At 37.8% G+C, this 27302-nt stretch overlaps 1 protein-coding gene across 2 annotated transcripts; it reads right to left on the reverse strand.

The window, feature by feature from the left end:
• Window positions 1-1792: 1792 nt before the first annotated feature.
• trpv4 (transient receptor potential cation channel, subfamily V, member 4) lies at window positions 1793-27302 on the reverse strand. Of its 2 annotated transcripts, none has more exons than XM_079607847.1 (17): window positions 26727-27302; window positions 22624-22722; window positions 18013-18452; window positions 16212-16387; window positions 14893-15045; window positions 12957-13097; window positions 9180-9478; window positions 8914-9093; window positions 8455-8613; window positions 7390-7482; window positions 7087-7160; window positions 6425-6590; window positions 5055-5121; window positions 4664-4965; window positions 4061-4188; window positions 3851-3963; window positions 1793-3599 (listed from the first exon to the last, which is right to left on the reverse strand). In XM_079607847.1, exons 2-17 carry the CDS (start codon window positions 22630-22632, stop codon window positions 3487-3489), a joined length of 2613 nt encoding a protein of 870 aa, XP_079463973.1. In that variant the 5' UTR covers window positions 22633-22722; window positions 26727-27302; the 3' UTR covers window positions 1793-3486. The 2 variants fall into 2 exon arrangements, with proteins under 2 accessions (XP_079463973.1, XP_079463974.1); XM_079607848.1 differs by having other exon boundaries at window positions 18013-18449; window positions 26727-26986.

Consider the following 27302-nt stretch of genomic DNA (forward strand, 5'->3'; position numbering starts at 1 on the left):
AGTGACTTGTTGCCACCTACTGGCGTTTTGGTTTCATATTGAAAGTATAGTTTTATCATTTATATTGCTTTATTGTTGTATTTTTAAGTTAGTAAGTGGTTAATAAGTAAATAAGCCGCTGTGTTCTGTTTGGTGTTTTGCAGACTAGCTACCATGGGCCGCTCTGTGCCAGAAAGTCCAGGGCCACTTTTAAATCCCAGTCAACCCCTCCTGAAAACCAAGACAAAGATATTGGTTAAAAAGAGGATTTATCTTTTTGCAGTTTATTGAAAAAGGTTCTGAGCACAATCTCACACTTATATTCACAGTATCAGTGCACTGGCGAATGAGCCATCTGCTCGGGCCTGGGGGGCAGAGTTAAATCAACGTTAGTCCAGCGCTGGCAAACAACACAGCTATTGCCTCATAATTCTGAGGCCAAACATTCATCTTTCTTCTTCATCTCACCCATCTCTCTTATTCATTTCCTTCCTGCGTCTTTCTATCGCATTTTCTCTTTCCTGCAGCTCTCACCTGTGGTCTGTCGTTCTTGCTGTCGGTCGGGTGCTGAGCCGCTTAGGTTCTGCTGTGGTTACAGAGGTGCTGACGGTGACACTTGCCGGCCCAGACCGTGCCCTACTTACAGAGACTGAGAGAGAGAGAGAGAGAGAGAGAGAGAGAGAGAGAGAGAGAGAGAGAGAGAGAGAGAGAGAGAGAGAGAGAGAGAGAGAAGGGAAAGAAGGAGGGTGGGTAGGCTAAAGTGTCAGCAGTGCGAGGTGCTCAGTGCTTAGATAAACTCCTGTGGGATTAATGGCCTAGTTAAAGTTGGAGCTAAAGAGGATTAGCCTCCTCTGAGAGGTGGCAATAGATCCAGCATGTCCTTCAGCGGTGGAGGCAGAGGAGGAGAAGGATGAAGGGGGAGAGGGGGGAATTCGCAGGTTGATACTGAGCATGCAAAAAAAATAAATAATAATAATAATATTGGTCAAAATGTCACCTGTCACCAATGTCGTGGAAAATGATGGCAAAGACAAAGGGAGTGAAGCAGGTGTTCTTGCAAATCGTGACTCCAGCAGTGATTTGATTTACAGCGGACAACTGTGCACTGGACCATCTTCAGCAGTCGTTGCTGTTCGTGTATGAGTGGATATTTGTGCATGCAGGTTATAAATTCTGTAGTTTAATATTGGTCTGAAGATGTGAACAAAAAAGTGACACTTTTGGCACCTTCATGTACTATAGGGTATCATGTTAATACATATTACAAACCTTGCTTAATTTCCTTAGCCCAACATGACTGATAATATCATAGTCATAACATAGTTTTTTTAATGTTATCTGTGTGCACAGGTGAAACATTTTTCATTTGATGTGTTAGTTAGGACAGCAGCAGTAAACATATGGCACTCTATGGCCATCTAGTGGTCAACAGAAAAACACTGCCAAACATCTAGAAGCTAGTCTTGAGTTGAAGACTTTTGCATACTTTGACCATAGAAAAAAAAAAAAGGTTTTAATACAACAGGATTTTAATTGTTTTGTTTTTTTCTAAATGTGTGTTTTCCACATGAATCGTCTCATTCTTCAGAGGTAATTGGGGTGCGTGACAATTAACCCGGATGATTTCCACAACCAATCATGATTAAAAATGCATTCATGTTCTGAATTCCTTCAATGAAATCTTGGAATCAACAACTCACTACTGATTCACTGAACCGAGAACCGTTTCAGTTTGTGGTGACTGACGCTGAATTGGGAGTCTTTCTTGGGACACATTCAATTTCAAACACATTAAGAAAAGACCAATGTATTTCATGATTTTTATTGAAAACGTTTTAGAGCTATTGCGGCATGATGCAAAAGAACTGCTGAAACAAACTTCATTACAAATATAGGCTGTATCGAAAGAACCGATTCAGCGAATTGAATCAGACTTCTCATCACTAAAGCAGAACTAGAGCACATCCTTTTTTCTAATGTTAAGCCAAGTAGGATTGCTACAGATTCTTCAGGTTAAGCCAAGACTGGTGTGCTTATAAAGGGGACTGAAGTAATGAATTTCAGTTCTTTTCATTACATATTTGAGGTCAGTAGATTAATTTGTCTTAAACAGAGAAAGATAAAATGATTTTAAATATACAATAAGTAGCCAGGAAATAAAAATTGTTTTATTATTTGCAGAGAGTAATAGTGGGTGAATTAAAATCTCTTTATTGCTGATGAGCAAAAAATCTCTGATTGTTGGGATTATTAGCACATCCAATTTAAAACATAAAATAATGTGTTTATGAACAGCAGCATCAAACATACTCGCAAGATAATACCGGCTATCAAGAATACATTAGCATCTATTTCTGTACATTCTTCTGATACCTAATCTATACTTAGTGTCTACTGTATAAATAAAGCATATTTTAAATGACCAGAGTGTGGAAATCAGGCCTTTAAAAAACAGACACACACAGAATCCAATTCCAGTTCATGGACTTCAAAAATAATGCAAAAAGTCCTAAAAGCATTGAAATGGTCAGGTTCTTAAAAAAGAAAAAATTAAATATTATGTATCAATCATGTGCAATAAACTACAGCATAAAGACAATGCATTTTGTTCTCTGTAAAAAAAACAGTATATACGTGCCAACAGAAAAATTAAGTTCCCCTGCGAAATTTGCCATTTTGTCTCTTGGCATGGGTTTACCAGTGAAATAAGAAACTGAACCGGTCATTACCAGTATCACACCAATAAAGTCACACTATTGCCAGCATACCGAGGTGAAAATAGCATCCTGCTGCTGTCTGGCATTGTGCACACTCCTGGTGTGGGTGCCACATCTGTTTTCTGCATGACCTTTATTACAAAACAAAGCCAAAGGCCAAAACAGAGCAGCATTTTTTTGTCTTTCCATTATGTATGGGCAACATAACAAAAGAATAACAATATGATTTTTCATTAAAAAGACCATACTTTATCACAAGGCACATTTAACACTGATGTAATCTTATTGATTAAAATATAACCTTTTCCATGTAATCCACACACACACAGAAAAAAAATAAAAATGTCAGCAAAAATCAACAGAGACATCCAAGACCCTGTGGAGGTTTTTTTTTCTGGATCAATATATAAACTTTTTGTTTATAAAATAAAAATGATAAAATCTGTTTAGAGAATCTATTGCACACACCATGAAAACACCATAATGTTAATTACTATATTTTCTAACACATCTCTCTAGCAACAATATGGATTGACCTACAAATCAAAAGTGTTCCTGAGTGTCTCATGGGTCCACACATACATGTAAAATACCATCATCATCTAAAAAAAAACAAGAGAGGATATTTTCATACCTCGTAGTATATTTTCACTATTCATAACTCATAATATCTCCCAATAGTGATTAAATACTATAGAACTATTGTCAGCTTTAATAAAATACATAATTGTCTGGCCGGTAAAAAAAGTTTCAATGGATTGTCGCCCTTTGAAGTCCTTAGCGTTCATCTTTAGCTTTCAGACTTATGTCTGTGTCTGCCTGTGAGAGGCTCCATCTCTACAGTGTGATCTCTGGAGCCCCTGTTCAGCTCAACCACTCTTGGGACGACCGTGGACCAGCGATCTGTTGGTGCAGTGGAGAGAAATTGTGTTTGTTAGTTGATTCTTGAAACAATTTTCTCTGTATTTTTTTTTTCTCTAACAAATTGGGAACAAATTGTGCCCAGAAGTCACCGTGGACCAGCGATTCGTTGGTGCAGTGGAGAGAAATTGTGTTTATTTTATTGTTTTTTTTACTAATTTGGGAACAAACTGTGCCCAGAAGTCATAAAATAAATTGTGGATGTGAAAAATCCTGCCAGCTCATTTACAGACCTCTTCGAAGGCCCCGTCCACCCTGCGTTTGTTCGTAATAGTCTTTCTGGCCCGGATCCTCATTTATGATCCCCAGATTTTGATTCCAATGGGACCACTTAACCTCGTCCACCCTATAGCATGGAAAATGAAGGCCCATAACTCTGGTAAATGACTTGAAGGCTTAGGCTGTGATTTAATGAATGAGTAGTGGATATCTCGCAGTTGTACCTGAAGCACCAGCGTTTGTCTGGCGTTCCATCCAAGCCCTTGCCGACAGTAACCATCTCTCCAACCCGGAAAGACCTCCGCAGACACACTGGGAAGGACCGCTCAATATCTAGGATAGTAGTGGCCCACTGATGCAAACAGAAGGAAAATTACATGTTGGAGATGAAAGGCATTTATAACCACTGAATGCTGAGGTAAAAGTCCTTAGACTGAAGTTCACGAAAAATTGAAGTGACTTTCTGTCAGATGGGCATCAAAATAAACCATGGCAACAACAACTTGAAGGAATAGTTCACCCAAAAACGATCATTATTTACACTATCTCCTATGTCATTCCAACCCAGCATTTTTTTTTTCAGTGTATGATGAATTGTATTGACAAAAAGGATACAAAATACAAAAGTCGTTTGGAGCTTTTGATACTTTTATGTGCTTTGCCATTTAGAATCTCAGACATTTTGTCTTAAATTTCTTGTGTTCCAAAGAGGCATTAAAATAATATGGGATTGGAATGACGTGAAGGTGAGTAATTGATTTCCATTTTTGGTCAAAATGATCACAATACAACAGCCTGCCGCATTCGACCTTTTGTATACCGCTCACCTGCAGTTTCCAGATATTCTTGCTCTCTTTGGACACCTGTCCCACTGTCTCCCCCATCAAAGCGATTAACATGTTGAGTAACAGGACGAAGGTGAGAATAATGTAGGTGACCAGGAGAATGAGGAAGACAACGGGATACTGTGCGCCTTTCAACATGTTGTCCAGCTCTCCAATGCCTATGGTCAGCTTAAACAGGTCCAATAGGAATTCCCTGAAGGTGTTTGTATCTCGGCATTCTGGGTATTTGAGGCAGTTATCCTTGCATGTCTCATCAGGGCAGACGATCAGAAGTGAGACTAATGCTGGTGCGGAATACAAAAAGAAATTGTCAGTCACTAATTACAGCGAATATACCATAAAATACCAATAATTGAAGTGTTACTACTAATACCTGATGCATAGCCGATCATGAAAAGCACATAGACCAGCAGGAACCGGAACAAATCTTTGATGAGAATCTGAAGAAAATATCAAAATTGAAGACATGATGAGTAAGCATAATTACACTGACAATATGAGAGGACAGTAGAGCGGCAAGCATGCTAATTATTACAAGTGTTTAATGTGGTTCCCAGCAGTGATGTAGTCATTACTGGAAACAACAGCTTATATGCTTAACTATGGAGACTTGCTGCTGAACTTGACAAGCAGGCCAATGTTGTCTAATTCAAGAGGACAGGATTTACAAATAATATGTTAGCCTAAAAAAAGTGAATGTTGGGGGATAATATAACGAACTATATACAGACATATGAATGTGTTTCATCAGTATAGCACACTTTTACATGGTGTCATTTTGACATTTTCATTGGACCTTACTAAGAATTAAAAGACGTTTACATATTTTCATTTCTAAAAAAAAAAAAAAGTGTTTTCATTATTATAAAAATGATACAATAAATAAAAACTTTCCATTTTGCAGTATTATTTAATGAGCAGAAAGATGAAAAGAACAGCATTTATATAAAGTGGAATTGTTTTATGATTATAAATGTCTTTACTATCACTTTTGATCAATTTAATTTTCATCTAAAACAATCTTAAAGAAATTAAATCTAAATCGGTCCCAAAGCTTGAATATACCGTGTGTGTGTACACACACACACACACACACACACACACACGGTATATTCAAGCTTTGGACATTTATAATCAAGACATTTATAATCATGAAACAATTCCATTTTATTTAAATGCTGTTCTTTTCATTTTTCTGCTCATTAAATAATTCTGCTCATTAAATAATACTGCATAATGGAAAAATATAATTTATTGTATCATTTTTATAATAAAAGTCCTTTAACATATTAAGCAGCACAACTGTTTTCAACATTGCTAATAATAAGAAATGTTTCTTCAAATCAGAATATTAGAATGCTTTCTGAAGGATCATGTGACTGAAGACTGGACAGCTTTGTCATCACAGGATAAATTACATTTTAAGGTATATTAAAATAGAAAACAGTTATTTTAAACTGTAATAATATTTCACAATGTTACTGTTTTTACTGTATGTTTGATTAAATAAATGCAGCCTTGTTAAGTACAAGATATTTCTTTAAAAAATTAAAAGAAAAAAAAGTGAAAATGTAGTATATTAAATATAAATACAAAAATACAAGTTGGGGGGGGGGGGGGGGGGGGGGGGCTAAATAAACTGATTTGTTTCAAGACTTGACAATTCACAAAGATATTTAAAAGAGAAACTGATTGCACAATTTACAATCATTGAATGAAATGTATACGGTGCTTAACCCATACCTTCTGAATCATGATACTGTAAGTTCCAGTGAGTTTAAGGCCTCTGGTAAAATAGAGGGTGTTCATCCAACCTAGTACTAGAGCAAACACCATCACAGTCACGTAGGCTTTAATCCCTGACAGGTACAGCGCTGCGCTCACCAGCACCAACACGGAGTAGATGAAGCTGACACAAGGAAACACAAAGGATTGGTCAGCAAGGAATGTCCAGTACTTGTCATCAACATACTTCCACTAATAAGGTTACCATTTGCTTCGAGTTTACTGGCGACAAATAAGCAGCACAAAACTGATAACTAAACATGTTGTGGCCTCTGGCTACTTTCGTATTTTGTTACTTTGAAGGTTACAGAACGTCTTTGAATCCTTATTTGCCTCTGTTGCGGAGTTTCATTATGTAAGATTTGCTTTTCAAATGTAAAATGCCTCACTGGTTTAGCAATGCCACATATTAATTATAATTAACATAAACATATCGTTGAACTGCAGTCATCTTTGCTGAGATTGTGCTGTTTTTATGCAAGGAGATTAACTATTAAAACATGCCAAGAAAGGGGTTTTGGAATTAATTAGACAGCTCAATTAAAAAGAGGGAGAAAATCGCCTTAGGGAAAGACGTTGAGAGTAAAGGAAGACACAAAGAAGGGGACCGAGTGTCTTACTAGAGAAGTTGAAAGGATCCATCAATAAATAAAGAATTCACCCCCGGGCACTTCTTCAGGAAAAGGTCCTTAATCTAAATCAGGAGAGAAAACCAAGAAATGCTGCTCAAAATATTTAGTGCTAGCTAAAGAGGAAAGATAGGGCAACCAAAAGAAAACAGAAAGAACGTTAAGAGTGAATTTGGGTGGCACAACATACTGTAAGAAACATACACACCGGTGTTCTTTCAGCACGCTGAGATGGATCATAAAAATGAGAAAACTGTATTACAAATAGTAGGTTATTGTGTATGTAAAGCTTACATTTGTTACGAAGAAAAAGACTCCAGATGCCACTGTTATGATCTCCCCTGCCAAACGCACCTTGTCTGCAGTGGTGTCGTAGGCGTAAGGGGGCTGTGGAGGAATAAGATTTAGGAATCAACTACAGACCTGTTCATTCCCAGAATGCATCTCTCCACCACATGGACTCTCTTTCACACAGGAGGACCCATGTGGTAAAAAAGCAATTCCTCTCTATTCAAACAAAAACATGAACATCCACACATACACTATAGTAAAAAAAAGAAAAGAAGTCTCCTATGGTCACCAAGGCTGCATTTACTTGATCAAAAAAATGGTAACACTTTATTTTAGTGTCCTTGTTACACGTTACATGCGGTTACTATAGTAATTACTATAAATTATGCATAATTTCATGCAAATAACCTTAACCACACCCCAATTCTTACCCTATAATAAGTACATGTAGGTATTTATTATTACTCAGTACTTAAATATATAATTACACTAACATGGACACCTTAAAATAAAGTGAAACCAAAAAAAGGGTTACATAAGCCTAGCCCTTCAGATATCATTTTAATATGCTGATTTGGTACTCAAACACATTTATTATTATTAACAGCATTTATTTGAAATACAATTACTTTGTAATGTTATAAATGTTTTTACTGTTGCTTTTGATCAATTTAATGCATCCTTGCTGAATAAAAGTATTAATTTCTTTAAAAAATAAATTAAAATAAAATATCGAACTAACACCAAACTTTTGCACACTGGTGTACATCTGTACCAGAGATAATATATGGAGAAGATGGACTACTCATAGAAAAATGAATGGAAGAAAGATCAATATAGCCACTGGACAAACTGGGTTTTTAGCTTGATTTGAGCTAACAAAGCTGACTTTATAATCCCATTGTTTTTGTGATTTGACATGTTACCAAAATGTAATCTTGACCAACAGCTTCTCTCCATTCAAGCAAACGGAAGAACTACTAATATGACTGGAGATCAGGGGGCAATCCATGATGGCCGCTGACTGAGTGAACGGACTTGACTTAAAGGGACTAAGACTGTACTCACTTTTCCCACTGATGGGCGATAATAGGCCACTAGAGTGAAGATGATCATGGTGGCAAGGTAGGAAACCACACTGATGTAGAAGGTCACAGCAGCAAACTTCTGCCACTTGGCCCTCAGCATCTCATTTATCGGTTCCACTGCCAACATCTCATGGCGATTCTGAGGGTACAACCAAAAAAGCATGTCAGAAAGATAAACACAGAAATAGCCACCAACATCACGAGGAGGACAGTTTCTTGATGATTGTTATTTGGCTGTATTTTTATACAATTTCCATATATGCTCTTCTATACATTTATTATAACTTGCACAAGTTTATGCCTCATCATTCAACTTCCGCTGTTTACCTGCAAGGCCTCTAAATCTCACGCGTGATAACATCACAAAATATGGTGATACAAAATACAGTGCACACACAGTCTATCTTCCACACTTTCGTTTGTCTATCCACATATTCACCTCAATCTTGCTGTTATAGACGAGTATCTCCAGAACAGACACTTCCTCTCCACAGGTATCCAGGGAAGACAGATCATACAGGTTGGAGTACACGGGTCCGTAAGCCCAGTCCTTAAATTTCCGGGAGAAATGCCGAGCCTCCTCATCTTTTATCTCTCTCCGGATGATGTGCTGGAACACCTGTGGAGGAAAAACTTTTAGTTTGCTTTGCCATTTCCCAATGCAGGTCCCTAAAGCTGAACTGCTGGTATAAAGCAGTCTCCTACCCCAATTTTGCCCAGCTTAGCGGCCATCATGAGAGGCGACATGCCATCATTGTTGAGCACATTCTCCAGGTTGCAGTCTGGGTAGAGTTTGGCACATTTAATGAGCAGAAGGTCGTACATCTTTGTGACAAACCGTGTGTTGTCCCGAGTGTTGTCAGCAATATGGACCAGGGCGTGCAGGACTGTGTTTCCCCTCGAGTCCTGTCTCCGCATATCTGCCTTCTTGTGGCTATTCTCGGCCAGGTAACGCACCATGTCTGGTTGGTTGGTACAAGCTGCGAGTGAGAGAGGCAGCTCACCTGTGCAATGAGAAAGAGACAACAAACACTTTTAGTTGTCAATTTTTCTATATCCTAATACATTTTTACATGTACTACCTTTCAAAAATTGGGATCAGTAAGATTATAATACTTTCTTTCAGCAAGGAAACGTTACATTTATCAACAGTGACAGTAAAGACATTTATAATGTTACAAAATATTTCTATTTCAAATAAATGCGGTTTTATAATCATATTTATTTAATCATAATAAATTTTCTTCAACAAGGACACATTAAATTTATTAAAATACTTTTACTGTATATTTTACATAAATTCTGTTCCTTTGAACTTTCTGTTCATCAAAGAATCCTGAAAGAACATCTTCATGATTTCCAGAATAATATTAAGCAGCACAACTGCTTTCAAAATTGATAATAAGAAGAAGAAATGTTTCTTGAGCACCAAATCAGCATATTAGAGTTATTTCTGAAGGATCATGTGACACTGAACATTTATTAATTCAGCTTTGCCATCACAGAATAAATTACATTTTAAAATATATTTAAATAGAAAACAGCTATCTTTAATTGTAATAATATTTCACAATATTACTTTTTTCTCAAATAAATGCAGCCTTGGTGAGCATTACAAACTTCTTGAAAAAAAAAAATCCTTGAAAAATGTTTTTTTAAAACGTCAAATTTCTTAATGCTACTGTAGCCTATTTAGTAAACACTTTTATCGAATGCATCATTTTAGTACTTTCTCTGAAAAACTAAAAAGATCAGTTTAGACTAGAATTATGGGTTATTATCCTGGTCGTTGACCGTTATGATCTGATAAATCTGGTCTTGCTGGTTAAGCTAGTTAAAAGCCTGATGGGGACCAGAATACCAGTATCCCCAACACAAAAAAATACTGTAGACAAGGTCCTATGGAGCCAGGGATATATCCCGCCTGCCCAGTTATTAGACTACAACTTCCAGATGTTCCATTTATCATTTTCCTTTATTAAACACCACGATGAAGAAATACAATTAGCCTCTAAAGTCAATCAGCCCTTTGCAGGGCTCCCATAACAAATGTGCTTTGATCTAAATGTCACCATTGGTATCCAGTGCTCAATTAGTGCCCGTCTCATGAGAACCCATCTCAAATAGGAAAACCAAACAGAGAGACTTGAGAGTGAGCTGTTGCCAGGGGTGACAGATTATTTTCATGTCACTTCTTATAGAAACGCTTCCCTCTCATTGATTTGCACGCGCTCAGAGAGCGGTTAGTGTGACTGCTAAATCACATTAGCTGTCAGTGCTCTCAGGTTGGCGCTCACGTCACCGGGAAGCTCCGCGGCGAATGACTCCCTTCGTGCTCAGATCAGGGGGGATTAAACACTGACAGCCGTGTCTAATACAAATGAAAATCATTTACAGGTGAATAAAAGAGAGATGGAGACTCCTGGCAGGGCACCAGAAAAGATAATCCTATTCTGTCATCCTTGGATTATTTTAAAATAGTTTTGCACCTTTCAATCAGTTCCAAAGCAGACGTCTTGTTTTGTGGTTTGAAAATTGTGAGATGCAAATGAGGTTCATGAAAAGGGAATTCAAACTCTCGGCTTGATTTTATTACAAAATCACAGTTTTGTAACCACTGACGTCCTGGGAGGATAAACTAGAATAGTTTGGATTAGAATATTTATCATGACAAAAGAAATGGCGGGACATCGGATTTTATACCTCAGGAAGTCATTACAAAGTTTACAAAGGCAAGCACAATAAGATCAGGAACATGAATTAAAGCAATTTTGACAGATCTGTAGTAACACACTCTGGTCAACAGGAGGCAGAATGTGTTCAGGCTATTTTTTATATATATTCAGAACATCATCAGGCCTCCTAAATATAAGACCCTTTTACAGTATTTTCCATTGCAAACACAGAGGCTCCTTTCACTCTCTTACATCCCCAGTACATCCAGCACTTGTTTTATTTGTGACATAATGTCTTGTTGGTTTTCTTCTAAGCTCCAGAAACAGTCTTACTCACAGCTAAACATTTAATGAATGCATAAACTGTGTAACACTCCTCACATTTGCCAAACAGCACAAAAGGGAGGATTTTAGGAAAAAATGAAAGAAAATCACCTGATGTTACTATAGGAACCATTAGGTTTCCAAATATATTGTTTATTTATCGGCAAAGTCATGAAGGCTAGGCTGCTGATGCTAACTGTCTCATATAGAAGAATTACAGGTCAAGACCTCTAGGAAATCACTTTAATCTCCCTTCAATTTCTTTAAAAATGTGGACATACTGTACCTTTTACTCAACAAAGCTCAATTTATTTGATAAATTTTTTTTTGTAAAAACAGTAATATTGTGAAATATTATTACAACAATTACTATTACTATTTTAATATAAATTTTTATATAAATTTTAAATGTCAGCAAGTACAAGTTATTGTGAACAGTAGTGTAACTGATGAAACAGGAAATGGAGCTTCCCACACATAACTTTGGGAGTAAAGGCTCCAGCATGTTGTAATGAGGTTAGTAGTTTATCATTGGACCAGATGTTTCAGAACAGAGAATTAAAAGCATGTAATATACAGTATGAAAGAGCAGAGTGGACTGGATATGCTCTTGATATATCCTGCACAATACTCTGATTGCAAATATATTTAACAACATTCCTTATCACTCATTTTTAAAAGGTTCACCCAAAAACGAAAATTCTGTCATTAATTACTCAACCTCACGTCGTTCCAAACCCATAAGACTTTAATCCATCTTCAGAACACAAATGAAGATATTTTTTATGAAATCTCTCCGCTGACATTTACGCGACTACACTTCATAAAAAGATCGTAAAACTAATCCATATGAATTGAGCGATTTAGTCAAAATTTTCTGAAGAGACACAATCGCTTTATATGATTGACTTTAATTCACTTATAAAGATTCATCAACTCACACATCAGTTGTGGTAAACAGAAGCTCGAGCATGTTCGCTTGACGTGTGAGAACCAATGAGGTTAATTCTCGGGTGTTACGCAGCACGTTTGAGCTTCCGCATGAACCAATGAGGTTTGTTCTCGCACGTCAAGCAGATTCTGTTGAGCTTCTGTTTATGTTTGCTGATCAATGTTTATATGTGAATAAAAGCTTAAATCAAATCTGTAAATAAAAGCCTAAATTAAATCTGTTCATCATATAAAGCGATTGTGTCTCTTCAGAAAACTGCTCGATTCATATGGATTCGTTTTATGATTTCTTTATACTTTTTGAAGCATCAAAGTGGTAGTTGCGTAGCCGTAGATGTCAACGGAGGGACAGAAAGCTCTCAGATTTCATCAAAAAGATCTTCATTTGTTTTCTGAAGATGAACAAAAGTCTTACAGGTTTGGAACGACATGAGGGTGAGTAATTAATGAGAGAATTTCAATCATTTTTGGGTTAAATAACCCTCAAAGACGGTTTAAAGCTACAGAACAAAACCAGAATCAACAAACTCACCAAAGTAGAAGTATCCACCCTCCTCTCTGGGCTGGAAGAATCGTCCCCTGGCCTGGGCATGAACATCAGCCCCCTTCTCCACCAGAAGCTCCACATACGGTTTGCATCGTCGCTCTATGGCGATATGCAGTGCCATCTGACCTACACACACGCCACATTTTTATTGTAAATAATGATGCCAGTGAAGAATCAGAAGTTCATCATATGATAATGAATTGCCCATAAAGTCAAAACCAAAGCACTCTGTGACATTACAGGAAAACTGATATCTATGATACAACTTATCAGACAGAGCAGCGGGAAGCAGCATGATATTATTAGATACTGTCAACTTATTTTACACAAGAGGAAGTACTGCAATATGAAAATAAGTCAATACAGCCTATGTTACGTGCAGAGCCTGTAGTTTTGTATTGAGTGTTTGTGTGAGAGCTCTAAATGACATAAGAAAAACTCTTATATTTCCAATGGAGAATAGAGTTAACTGTTTATATGTATTGTCCTCAGATTTAATCAACTAATAAAGGATTCCTGACTTAAAGTCTAAGTTTAAGGATGTATTTTATCATACACTTGGCTAAAATAAGAAAGGAAGAACCTCAAATAACTTGTTTTAGTAGGTCAGTGCATCTCTATGCGTTTTGGCAGTGGGTCTAGAAAAGGAAATCTGTTGACATACAGAATTAGCCTATCTGACACTAACTCGAAGACTGGAATTTACACTGGCAAACAAACTGAACCAATGTGCGAGTGATTGTTTCCTGAGGAAATGAGAGGCAGACTACACAAATCTGCCTTAAGTACATTATTGTGTAAGTGCAACTTCCCAGTATTAATAATGCCGTCATCACAAAACCTGCCATTTACAGTATTTGAAGGATTACAATTATTAATGGATTTATAATATACTAGCATTCAAAATGTTGAACATGTTTTATGTTTTAAAAGAAGTCTCTCCTGCTCACCAAAACTGCATTTATTTGATCAAAATACACTAAAACCAGTAATGTTGTGAAATGGTATTACAAAATTACTGTTTAATATTTGAATATATTTTCAAATGTAATTTATTCCTGTGATGACAAAGCTGAATTTGTAGCATCATTACCCCAGGCTTCAGTGTCACATGATCCTTCAGAAATAATTCTAATATGCTAATTTGCTTCTCAAATTTTTTTTTTATTATTATCAATGTTGAAAACAGTTGTGCTGCTTAATTTTTTTGTGGAAACCATGATAAAATGTAAGGATTCTTTGATGAACAGAAAGTTTAAAAGAACAGCATCTATTTGAAATATATATTTGTAACAATGTAAACGTCTTTAAATCCATTTGTAATCAATTTAATGTGTCCTTGCTGAATAAAATAATCAATTTCTATAAATGTATAATATATAAATATTTTTAATATTATGGCCTTTTGAAAGAAAGAAAGAAAAAAATGACATGAACTGGACTGACACAAGTTCAATGCATCTCAGCTGCTAGACCACAGTGCTGAAAATGTAAACATTAATCTTTTATGTATCAGAGGGAAAGTAAAGTTTATGTACTGTATCGGGTGTGGCACTGGCAAATTCAAATGCCCTAAACCCAGGCAGGTAACAGAGGAACAACGTTAAACTCAGCAGTGTTTGTGAGGACTCTTTGTACTGAACAGGGTGGAGACTGCAGGAAACCCAACGTCAACTCGGGGGTAACTTCTCTAACATTGAGCTCAGTCAGAAGTGCGTGTGAAACTCCACCGTTGTGCTCATATTTCATTAACCTGTTCAGGGTGGGGCTGGAAGCTGCTCAGAGTAAATGTTAGCTCATGCCACACTAAAGATTTTGGAAACTTTTAAGACAAATTACGCTTAAAAACTGGTCCTTACGGCTGATTTGTTTTTTGTATGAGTGTTGAATCTGGTCAGTCTTTAGTAGTTAGAGGACTCACCCCTATAATACACATCTCTAAAGGGTGTGTTGATGAACTCTCGGAGGCTTCCTGTCTGTTCAGCAATGTCCAACAACACAGGGATTGTGTCATTCTGACCATTGTGCAGGTTCAGAAGTGCTTTTGGTAGACACGTCTTCCCTGTAGAAGGTTCTAAAGAAAGTAGAGAGAAGAACACCGGTTATCAACTAGAGTTTTACATTTTATCTAGAAAATCTGATTTTACACCCAGTTTGTATGATATTCTGACTCCTAGATATGGCCTGTGTCCCACATCCAGGATGTTTTTCTCCTTTTTATCCAGAAAGTGCAAATTTTAGGACTGGTCCCTAAGAAAAGTACGTAGTACGCTTACACGTCACAATTTAATAATTAACATTAGGGGTTTGTTCTAATTGCTAATCTAAGACATGGAAATAATGTCAATGTTTTCCTTTCTTTCATCAAGGCGTCACATTTTCCTCTAGTTTCCAAAACCTGATTTGCTTCACTCATGGGTCAGTTTAAATTGAGCCAGAGTTGTCATTTTGACCTCCTCAAACAGAATCCTTCATTCCATTTGTGGCAGTTTGCTGTGATTCCTCACTACTCTGTTGAGTTTGTTTGACACTTTGAGGCAGGAAGTAAACAGAGGACCCCACCTTGCAGGGTTCACGTCAGCTTATATAACAAAATTTCCTTTACTACATTAATAAGGTCCAAGAACAAAAGGCTAACAATTGAACCATGAGGGAAAAGGGTTGCGACAACATTCAATATTTAAAGACACAACCCTGTTGATTTCTCATGTGTAATAAATCAGGGCTTTGTTTTTTAATAAAAAAGTGAGATCATTATTAAAGCAAGTCCTAATAATAGATTACTCACATAAAACAGTTAAGCACAGTGTACAGCAGTTTAATCATTTTTCAGTTTGCATTCTAGACAGCAAACCTAAACATACACCCATTGCTCTTCACTCATAAGCCCCTTTCACACAGAGATTTCGGAAAATAAACTGATAATGTGCCCCGGGATCCAGCCAGTGTGAATCAGGATGTGACATGTTTGCAGACATTTTTTTGTCCTTCCTTTGTTCCTTGATGAACACAAACTTCCATCTTTGTTAATGTGCAACGTGAACGTTGATCTGCATTTAAAACCCCCGGTCAAATAGACGCACGAAAACTACATCATTGCGACGACACACATGCACGTCAGTGTCTTTGATTCGATAAGAAAGATCCATAATTATTTATCTAACACAATTCTATGACAATTTTCTGTGATCAACGCTCTGTGTGAAAGGGGCTATAGACTAATCCATTCCCAGAATGCACCTTTGAACTCCTCATCCGTCAGCCTCTTTTCACTTGACTGAAGATACTGCAGGAGACCATCCAGAGCTCTTGGATCTGCTCGAGATACAGCTTCAAGCAACAGCCAGCGGTTGAAGACTTTAAAAACAGGGGGCTCTGGGGATCCCTCGTCACATGACATCTCAATCTCGGCCTTCCTGCAGGGGGAATTATACGCTTTTAAAATTATGACTCCAGTTTAACGTGCTCCAGTCAAAAGTATGTTAAAGGAGAACTCCGGTCAATTTTAACATTGAGCTAAATTTTTAGTAAATTTGGAGTGCTGTCAATACAGAGAACAACGACAAAAATCGGTGTTGCCTACACCGTGTTATCCTCTTTTTAAAATTTGCACCCTATTGACTTGAATGGGGCAAGTTTTAAACCTGCTTTTATCCTCTTAACATCCGATTGTCGAGTTCACGCGCGTGATCATGGGTAACTAAGCAACAGTGGAGATTCAGACTGTCAGCTGTCAGCCGAAGACGGTGCTGTTTTGAGAATATCAGCTCTGATGGATATTTGTAAAAAAATCATCTTAATTACCTATGATCACGCGCGTGAACTCGACAATCGACTTGTCGATTTCTACCCTAAACCGCCAATCTGACATTTATTGAATTGCAAGACATGGCTGGTCATGATGTAATATGGCTTCCTTAATGAGGGGGTGACTTGTTTTTTTAGGCAACTGACTAGTCTTCATCTGTGAAGCGAGTGTGTGATCATTTTACACATCTGTAAAAAGCATTATTACGCTTTTTTAGCAGAAACATTACTTGGTGCACTTTTACCACATGCAATGTATATTACAAATATAAAATTGCACATGGGCATTTACAAAACCATGCAGTACCACCCTACCTGGCTTCACACTACTTCTAAAAGTAACAGTGGACACAGTGGAATATGAAAAACTTCCATAAATAAGTCTCTGTACTCAGGAAAAACTGACTGCCTAACTGACCTTAACATAAACATTACTACATACGCATTAATGGAAACACCAACAGACATTCAGTTGCCCCACTATGCATGATCAAGAGTGTATTCTCCCTCAGCATGGAGAATAATATGTACAAAAGTGACAACACAATCTGTAGCATTCAGACCTGACCATGGTCTCAGCTCAATTACAAAGCAAGAAGATGATTCCTCTATGGCTTTTCTTAATTGAAGATTTATTAGTTGTTATTTTATATTTAGCACTACTCAATCCTCAGTCTGCACTCTGTCACCCAGTAAACAATGTGTCCACTCTGTTTATGGCAGTGGCATTCCTGCTCACTTGCACACGTACAAGGAACATGTACAAAGAATAAACACTTCACTTCACAATTTAGTGATTTATATAAATGTAAAATGTTATGGTATTGTTATATTATATAGTAATTTGGTTTTAATTAGTTTTTTAAAACACTAAACTGAACTCACCATGCATTTGTTGTAAGGGAAACAGCTACTTTTAATGAGTGTAATGCAAATGATCTTAAGAAGGTGCAACTTAATCGGACAGACGACTGAAGTTTACACGTGAATGAGTGATTTAAAATTTAAAACAATAAAAATCTGAATGGGCGGCAAGAGATTGTATATTATCCAAGAAGCATTTTCGCTGTGGTTTAGCAGTTAGTACTTGTGATTGGTTAATAAGAGATTGATTCCAACATCTTTCTCATCTCTTTTCCCCTATCTTCCAATAATTTCCTGTACCCTTTGCATTATTGTATCAATAAAAGTGGCAAAAATAAAACAAAAATAGGTAAAAGCTACTGTCTCTCACCCCCGTGGAAGTTTCTTCCTGCGTTTTTTGTGGTTGTTGATCTCCCTACATGTGCCGTAGTCAAACAGGGAGTCCATAGGTGCTTTCTTAGGCCCCGGTGCCACTGGATATTCATTCATGGTGGACTCAAGAAGGTCCATGGGGTTAGGAACCCCCTTTTTAAAGGCCCCTGGAAACCTAATCCGTGTGTTCTGCTTGTTATCAGTCTGTTGTCCAGGTCGAGTTGAATCCTGGGGCGAGTCTTGGGTTGGCTGTGATCCATCATCATTGTCCAGTAGTTCTGCCAGTGAAGACATAGGGAAGTTGGGATCCCCGTCCGCCAAAAGGTCCTTACCCTCTGACGAGTCCTGAGCAGCAGTCCCGGATGGTGAGGAGACAGAGTTTGACTCGGTCATGGCCAGACGATAGCGCTTTAGTAGAGTGGAAGCGGAGAAACCCTGCTGTAAAGTAAAAAATGGAGTGAGTGGACTTTAAACACAAGACAAAGCAATTACTCTGGAACGTGTGTAAGTCTATTGCATGTTCTCTACATCAGAACCTCTGTAAGTTGATCATTCAAATGCAAAATAATTAAAACAGCTGTTAGGCAACTATCTCAACCAGTATGTCATAATTTAATAATTACTTAAACTTGTCTAGGGAACTTGTCTTTGGAAATTATCTAAAATTATACTACTTATAGTGGTCAAAGTTCATTTCACCAACCGCAGGTCAATTAGTATAGCCTACTTGAAACTTGATCATTTGTGGTCCTGGTCTAATCATATAAATTGTATTCAGCATGTATGGTAGGAAAAGGCATTGCTGCTTCCATTAAATGTTGGTTATAACCAGTGTTCGAAAACTCTGAATGTAAGGAGATGGGATACAGCTTAGGCCTGCTTAGAACCCAATACTGAAAACATTGCAGGAGAGATGCATTCAAGAAAGAAAGAAAAACATTCCTGTTTTTAAATTTATTGTTTTTAATTTAAAGCTGCAGTCCGTCGTTTTTCCTCTTTGTCGCCATCTCTGTTAGAAATCTGCAATTGCAGTTATTCGCGGAATTATTAACTGTGCGTGGGTAGTAAATCGGCATGAAACAGCGCGGATGAACACAATGTATTGAGGCTGCCGCGTCGCTGTGGATACTGTAGCCTACTGTCATCAGCAATCTCAGAGTATACTTTTTGAAAGTGTCAACATTAGAATTTTCATCGGAAAATGTCATCTGAGCAAGTAAGTAACATTCACGTTTGTTCTGACCAAATTCGGGGGGTGGGGGGAAGCATTGCAGTAGGCTATGCTGATTAAATCTAACGATTGCTTATACTATCACATCAAAACGTGAAAAATATATTTTTTCTGTAGCCACTCTGAAGTCTGAAGTCTTGGGTTTTACAACTGGTGAATCTCCAGTTGTCACTGGTGATTGTCGCTTTAAACTTTCGGGATCCGCCATACCAAGTGCTAAGTTAAATCTCCACCATCATCCACACACGCTATATAGCCGACTAGCCGGGGACTCCTTCTCTATGTGTACAGAAGTGACGTAATGACGCAAAGACATGCTCGAAATTCCCGCGGAAATCCACCAGTACCACTGGAATTAAAATCATTATTACAAGCTTACCGTTTTGAATCGAGGTAAGGCAAGCAGATAGTTTTGAACACTGGCTGGTTACTTTTTTTTCCAAAAATGTCTTTTTTGATATTTTTAAACCCAAAAAAGTGCCGGACTGCAGCTTTAAAAACATTAAAAACAATAAATCTGCACTGGACTGTGAAACTGTGAATCCTGAATGCACAAGAAATATGAAGATGCATTCCAGAAATAAGGCTCCTGGACTTATTTGACCCTGTTGGTACTAGCAGAACACCTTATGAGCCTGGCCTTCCTCTCTCCTAACAGTGTCAAGTCAAGTCAAGTCAAGAATATTTGTATAGCGCTTTTCACAATACAGATTGTATCAAAGCAGCTTCACAGTGTTAAAATAAAATAATAATAAAACGTCCATGTTTGGTAATGCTAATCAATAGTAATATTGATTGATTCATTAAATTGAATATCCCCAACTGAGCAAGCCAAAGGCAACAGTGGCAAGGAAACGAAAAACTCCATCAGGTGACCCAATGGTGACCTAAAACTCCATCAGGTGACCTAATGGAGAGAAAAAAACCTTGGGAGAACCCAGGCTCAGTCGGGGGCCAGTTCTCCTCTGGCGGTTATGAACTAGAGGCCGGATTTAACTGTAAGATTAAAACATTTATATGAATGCCTGGTTAAAGAGATGCGTCTTTAATCTAGTTTTGAACTGGGAGAGCGAGTCTGAGCAACGAACAGTATCAGGAAGGCTATTCCAGAGTTTTGGAGCTAAATGTGAGAATGGTCTCCATCCTTTGGTGGACTTAGATATCCTAGGTATAACCAAAAGCCTCGAATTTAGCGATCTTAAAGAGCGCGATGGATTATAGGGCGATAGAAGATCCGTTAAATAAACTGGAGCTAAGCCGTTTAGGGCTTTATAAGTCAGTAACAATACCTTATAATTAATACGGAACTTTATAGGTAACCAGTGTAGAGATGATAAGATCGGTGTTATATGATCATATTTTCTTGATCTGGTAAGAACTCTAGCGGCTGCATTTTGGACTAACTGTAGCTTGTTTACTGAGGATGCAGGACAACCAGCTAATAGAGCATTACAGTAATCTAGTCTCGAGGTCATGAATGCATGAACTAACTTTTCTGCATCAGAAACTGATAGCATATTACGTAGCTTAGCAATGTTTCTAAGGTGGAAAAATGCAGTTTTTGTAACATATGAAATATGATTTTTAAAAGACAGGTCGCAGTCTAGTATGACACCCAGGTCTTTTACTGTAGAGGATAAAGTAGCAGGACATCCTACTATGTTAAAGTTGTATTGTGAGAGGTTTTGTGGGCGGTTTTTTGAACCGATGAGTAGTACCTCCGTCTTGTCTGGATTTAATAGAAGAAAATTACGCGTCATCCAATCTTTTATATCTTTAACACACTCTGTCAATTGACACCATCACTTTGTGGAATAATATCTATATCGGTTGGATCGGTTCCATATGATATAATTAAATCGAGTGTATGATTAAGACGATGAGTTGGTCCGGTGACGTTTTGCTTGACCCCAAAGGAGTTTAATAAATCTGTAAACGCAGCCCCTAACGCATCATTTGAATTATCTACGTGTATGTTGAAATCTCCAACAATTAATGCTTTATCGACGTTGACCAATAGATCTGAGAGAAAATCTGCAAATTCTTTTAGGAAATCAGTGTAGGGCCCTGGCGGTCTATATACGGTAGCCAAGGCTAGAGATAATAGGGATTTTTTTCTTACATCTAAGAGCGTAACATTTAATACAAGTACTTCAAACGAATTAAATTTGTCACCTGTTTTCTGAGTAACATTAAGAATATCTCTGTAGATTGTTGCAACACCGCCGCCACGACCAATCAGACGGGGCTCATGCTTATAACAGTATCCTGGGGGAGTAGACTCATTTAGACCGAAATAGTCATTTGGTTTAAGCCAGGTTTCAGTAAGGCAAAGTACATCGATGCTATTATCTGTGACTATTTCATTTACAATAGCTGCTTTAGGTGTGAGTGATCTAATGTTCAGAAGACCTAGCTTTAGAAATTGTTTTTGTTCACTAATAGCGAGATTTTCTGTTTTAATAACAATTCGATTTTTCCTAGATCCTACAGTAGATTTATTATTTGATCTCACTAAACGAGGAATAGACACAGTTTCTATTAAATGTTCTACACTAGTATTTATATCAATTAATTTGGTGCAGCAGAGACTGTGATTTGGATTTTTGGTAACTAGTCAAACGGTCTTTAACGTCTTGGAGATGTTATCCGACAGAAGATCCGCTCCATTTCTACTTGGGTGTAAGCCATCAGCGCGGAAGAGCCTAGGACGCTCCCAAAACAGATTCCAATTATTTATAATAATAAATAATGTGTGGGATGTTAGCAGAGAAAGTAATTATTTAATTGGTTCAACTGGGTGTGCTTCTTTTGTTTCTGAAGAGATCTCTCCCTGGTAGGTTCACCTCTCCAGCTGAGTCATGGCTGCTCACTTTTCCACTTTGTGTGCCCTTCAAAAGGATGAGGACTCGGTCTCGGGCACAAGTGTTCGTATCACTCTGTGTTCAACGCCCCTTTAAAATGCAGCAAAGAACTAGCTGGATGTATCAGCAAGGATATTTTCATGACATTGATTACAAACAGTCCAAATAGCTTTTTCGTACGGTATTTGTACGCAAGAGTTGGCATCGCTGTTGAGATCTCTAACCAAACATCTGCTGTAACTTTGGGCTGTTAATCAAAAGCATTTCTTATGAAAGCCTTAAATTTAGCAAGACACTTTTGCAGTGTAAAGATGGCTTGAATAAAGCTTTAAGTCAGACATGTTTTATAAACCATTTATTTATACATTCTATTCTTTGTTTCTTTGTTAACAATGACATATTGAAAAACAACATGAATGTACTACAGAATACCTCACTGGCACTGGAAGTGTCCAGTAGCTTTAATACTCTGAATCTATAGACATAACTACATAGAAATACATATGCTACTTACTTCAGTCATTGCTTATGTGTACTTCCCAAATGTCAATGTCCCCCGTACTCCTAGGGGGAGCTGGAAAGTGTCAGGGGGACTGCAGGGGCCCAAACAAAGCTGGAAAAAAAAAAGTCAAACACAACTGTCAAACTGAAGCTCGACAAGAAACATGGTGCTGTCTACTGTCCCACATCCCCACAATATTCCCAAGGCTTCTGAAACCACTCAATCATTTACACCTGGCTCATATTTCTTGTTTATGTATACAGTATACTGAGTTAGCAGCATATGTAGTTCTGGGAGTTAATTTGTCTACTGTGGTTTTGTCCGTCTTGGTTTTCTGCCCCACGCTCTTGTAGTTTTGGATTTTGCTTAAGATTTGTTGCATGTGTTCTGAAGTGCCTTTGGCCACTGGGATTTTGGTCATCTGGTCCTATTGGTTTGAACTTACATTGCACTTTGAATTGTGTTTGTTTTTAATCTCTATCCTACTTCAGTACATGAATCAACATACGTGATGTAATTCGATATCATATGATGAAAATGTGTATCATCTACATACTGTACTGATACCAATGCCAGCTAATATATATATATATATATATATATATATAATATGCACACATAAATATAGAAATACACAGAGAGAGAGAGAGAGAGAGAGAGAGAGAGAGAGAGAGAGAGAGAGAGAGAGAGAGAGAGAGAGAGAGAGAGAGAGAGAGTGAGAGAGAGAGTGTGAGAGAGAGAGAGAGAGAAAGAGACTTGCTTTATTTATCTTTAGAGATTATTTAAAATATTTATTTTGCTGTAAAAGTCTTTATTGTCATCATGTCATGATGAATTTAATGTATCCTTGATGAATAAAAGTTCAACTTACTGACTCATATAACATTTCATATTAACATTTAGGCACATATGCGATATATCTTGGTGCCGATGCCAACGACACTTGTTTTGATCCAAGTCACTTCCTCACAGCTGGGGGAAATGATGCCCCTATTCATTCATCCCTTATAGGCTATCCCATCTGTACACACCTATACACACTCCACTCCAAAACCTTTCTCCGCATGTCACAATGACACAATCTATTGTGGGATTTATCTCAGTCCTAAACTGATTCTCTCATTTCTCAGAACAGGCATGACTCACACTTCCTCTGTCCTATTCTTCCCAGTTCAAGAGGGAAGTCTACTATTGCATCAAATTAAGTCCGAACTCCTGAGGCAATGAAGGATGACTACATCAAAGAACCACCGTTGCTGAGGTTGCATTTAATTCCAGTGCTGTTTAAAAGAACAGTTCATCTAAAAGTCTGTCATCGTTTTCTTAGTCATAGTTTTTCAAAAAACTAGCCTAAGTTTCTTGCTTTACTTGAATACAAAAGAAGACATTTTACAGAACATTCAAACTATTCTTTCTCATTCAACTAAAGTATAAAGTTACAAGGGGTCTGTGGACCATGACAAAAAGACAACCGCCGTGGAACCTGGTGGTTTTGCAATACTAATAGATAAAGGTTATCACTCAAAAATATTTGTCAATTATTAAAATAATTTTAAGAAAATTTAAAATGGTCAAGCAATCCATTTTTTACTCATGAAGACACATTGTGCCAGGTTTGATGGCCATGACTAAACGCCGTGACCACGTGTGACAGCTAAGTTTAAACATGCAGAAGGATGAATACGATTTGAGCGCTATGGAGGCGGCGATTTTTAATTTATAAAATGTTATACACAAGCCCACAGCTCATATTTTGGCAATCTGAGACAGTGTCAGCTTCCAGGTTTCTGTTTTTAGGATTATCTGTGAGCTCATCACCACAAGATTAACCACTGGTCCTGTCCAGACATGTCTGAGACGCTCCACAACTTCTCTGAGGAGGCAGTCGGAGGACGTTTAAGAGTACTTACAAAAGTCTATGTAACTATTACTGATGTCATATCACAAATTCTCAAATTTTAGATAAAGTCTGGACGAGTCAACATTAGTTGCCAAAAGTCAGAGACAGTCTGCACATATTTTGAGCAGTCTGAGTGTATGATGGGCACATTTTTAGCTTAATTTTTATGATTACACCCAGTCGGAGGATATCAAACATACAGATAGTTTGAGCCGATTTAAGAACACGCAGGCTGCATCCGAAAACATAGGCAGTGACTTGTTGCCTCGCTGCCCTATCAGGCAATGACTTTGCAGAAAGCCTTATATGGGCTCAAAATCATATGTTTGATATCCTCCGACTGGGTGAAATCATAAAATCAAGCTAAAAATGTCTGTGCACGAAGGTTCCTCGCAAAACTGATTTCGGGGAGACTTCTGAGGCAGCGTAACGGTTTAATGGACTACAGCAAAATAGAGCAAGCTTTAGTAAAAACTAAGTGAATATTTAATGACTACAATAGTAACTTCTTGCTATAAATGACATCATAAGTGAAAAACATTGATGCTAATTTTTACATTTACACACAAACTGACTACTAGCCGCAACTTTCAGACGCCATCTTTATTTTTCTAGCTCAACTGTAACAGAATGGAAAGCACAGGATTGTGGAAGACAGCAAAGGATACATCTATGCTGCCTTCAAAAATCTAAGGAGAAAGGTAGTGAAACAAACATTGCATTCGGACACGCCTTGATGCCGTCCAACCTTGAAATGCGTCCTCTGAAGGCAGCATTTATCAGTTTGGACGCAGCATTGACTATCTGAAATTGCATACTTCCCTACTATATTGAAGGCGAAAAACAGTATGTGACAAAATAAGTAGGCTATGTCTAAATTCACAGTACTCATAAAAGAGTAGGCATAAAGTACCCTGATAACCTACTATTTCTGAAGTGTGCATACGATGGACACTTTACTATATCCCATGAGGCCACGGAAGAGAATGAGGCCATTTGTGAATGGCAGTGAAGCAACACACCTGCCACTGTTAGGTCACATGATAATGACAATATGGCGAATGTAGTACATCCAGATAATATTCATACAGTACACACATTCATATTATATAAAAATGTACTTTTTTAGAGGTTGCGATTACTTATTTAAAATAAGTACCTACTCAAGAGAGTATGCGATTTCGGACACAGTTATGGTTTTCATTTGTCATGCTTTGACAAAATGCATGTTTTGCATGCAAGTTTTGACAAACTTTGCAACAAGCTGCATGTTTCTGGGTGATGTTGGAATTAATTTAAAGTCTGGTAGAGAGTGTGATCCTCAGTCGCCAAGTGTTTTACAATCTGTTCAGATTTTAAAAGTCGTGTAGAGTAGCTGTTCCCCAAGCTATAAGTTTTCATCTGCCCGACTGCCCCTCATGTTTACTTAAGCGGATGATGGAAAATCTAACACAAACCCCCACAGTTACTGCCTCTGGCCTGGCAAGCGCTATCCAAATACTGTCTACAGCAATACCTCTGCTCTGACCCGAGTCCAATACAGTCCAGTTTCACCACAAAGAGTGAAAGCAGAATAGTGGAAAGGGTTTGATAAGCTCTGATAACATGGGAGCATGATGGCCTAAGTCATTTTACTGTGTTTTGGGAATTGGAGGGAGCGCTGTGGAGACCTAATAAGAAATGCAACAGATGGAGAAAAAGTCAAGCCTATCTACATAGCATTAGATAACAGCTGGAAATGACAGAATCCATCTCCATGGCCTCAGAGGAACATCTAGTCGACTTCCTTTTCCATGTCACAAGGTCTCCAAAGAGCCAAACAGCTGTGATCTAACTAGAGATGAGGTTGTGGGAAAAATGAATGTGATTCAAAGAGCGTCCAGGGCTGGTTTTGCTGACAGTCCAACCATAGTGCATGAAATGACTGTAAAGCTTTTAACTTTTAAAAGCAAAACAATAATCTTGATCAACAGATCTGTGCATGTCAAACACACAGCCTATAACGTTACGTCTAGATATTACAACACTGTGATTTGGAGATAATCAGGCAGTGGGGAGAGGAAGTTCTGGACATTTTTAAGTGTTAGCCTACTTTTTCATCTAAAATGGTTATAAATTGCTTTAAATTGTTCTAAATGGATCTGAAATCTCTCACCCCTTCGTACAACACTTTTAAAACACTGCATTAGAAGGCAAAGGGGAAAAAGTTGCTCACCCGTACAGACAATAGCTACTGAGACGTTTCTTCTTACACGTAGAATCAGAAGTTATTCCGTTTGAAAGGTCCGATTCGTACATTCATTCCTCAGGTGGAATCCGTATTCCTTTTGGGAAACTTTGGAAATCCACTCATTCCACACGAGTGTTTCAAACGGACTGGAGAAGTAGTGTTTTGATTCCCCACAGCCCACTGAATAGAAACCTGTAATGAGCGTAGGGGTGTGGTGGTGGACGGACGGACCTCTTCATTCAAACGTAACGTTAGACACTGGGATCATTTTAACTTCTGAAGCTAAAACAAAACATTCACCGTCTAACTAACTTATGAACTCGAGCTATTAACGTTACCTTTATAGTCTCGTAGGTAGAGGAAATATTAACAGTAACTTCACTAAGAAGTCTGGCGTCGTCTACAACCGTAAAAAGATACTATTCACAAATTTCACATTCCCTCAATATTAGCAGAACGTTTTTTTTATTATTATTTTAAAGTCTTGAGAGCATACTAAATAGGCTATTCCTCTTATAACAAAAGCGTAGTCTAATTTGCATATTTTGCTATTCAGACCGC

The sequence above is a fragment of the Phoxinus phoxinus genome (genome assembly GCF_949152265.1).
Source record: "Phoxinus phoxinus genome assembly, chromosome: 3".
NCBI classification, from domain to species: Eukaryota; Metazoa; Chordata; class Actinopteri; order Cypriniformes; family Leuciscidae; genus Phoxinus; species Phoxinus phoxinus.

Coding starts and splice junctions, on each gene's coding strand:
- trpv4 (XM_079607847.1), bottom strand. Junction 5,122..6,424: donor ACAGTATCATGATTCAGAAG/GTATGGGTTAAG, acceptor TATTTTCTTCAG/ATTCTCATCAAAGATTTGTT. Junction 4,189..4,663: donor AGAATATCTGGAAACTGCAG/GTGAGCGGTATA, acceptor TGTTTGCATCAG/TGGGCCACTACTATCCTAGA.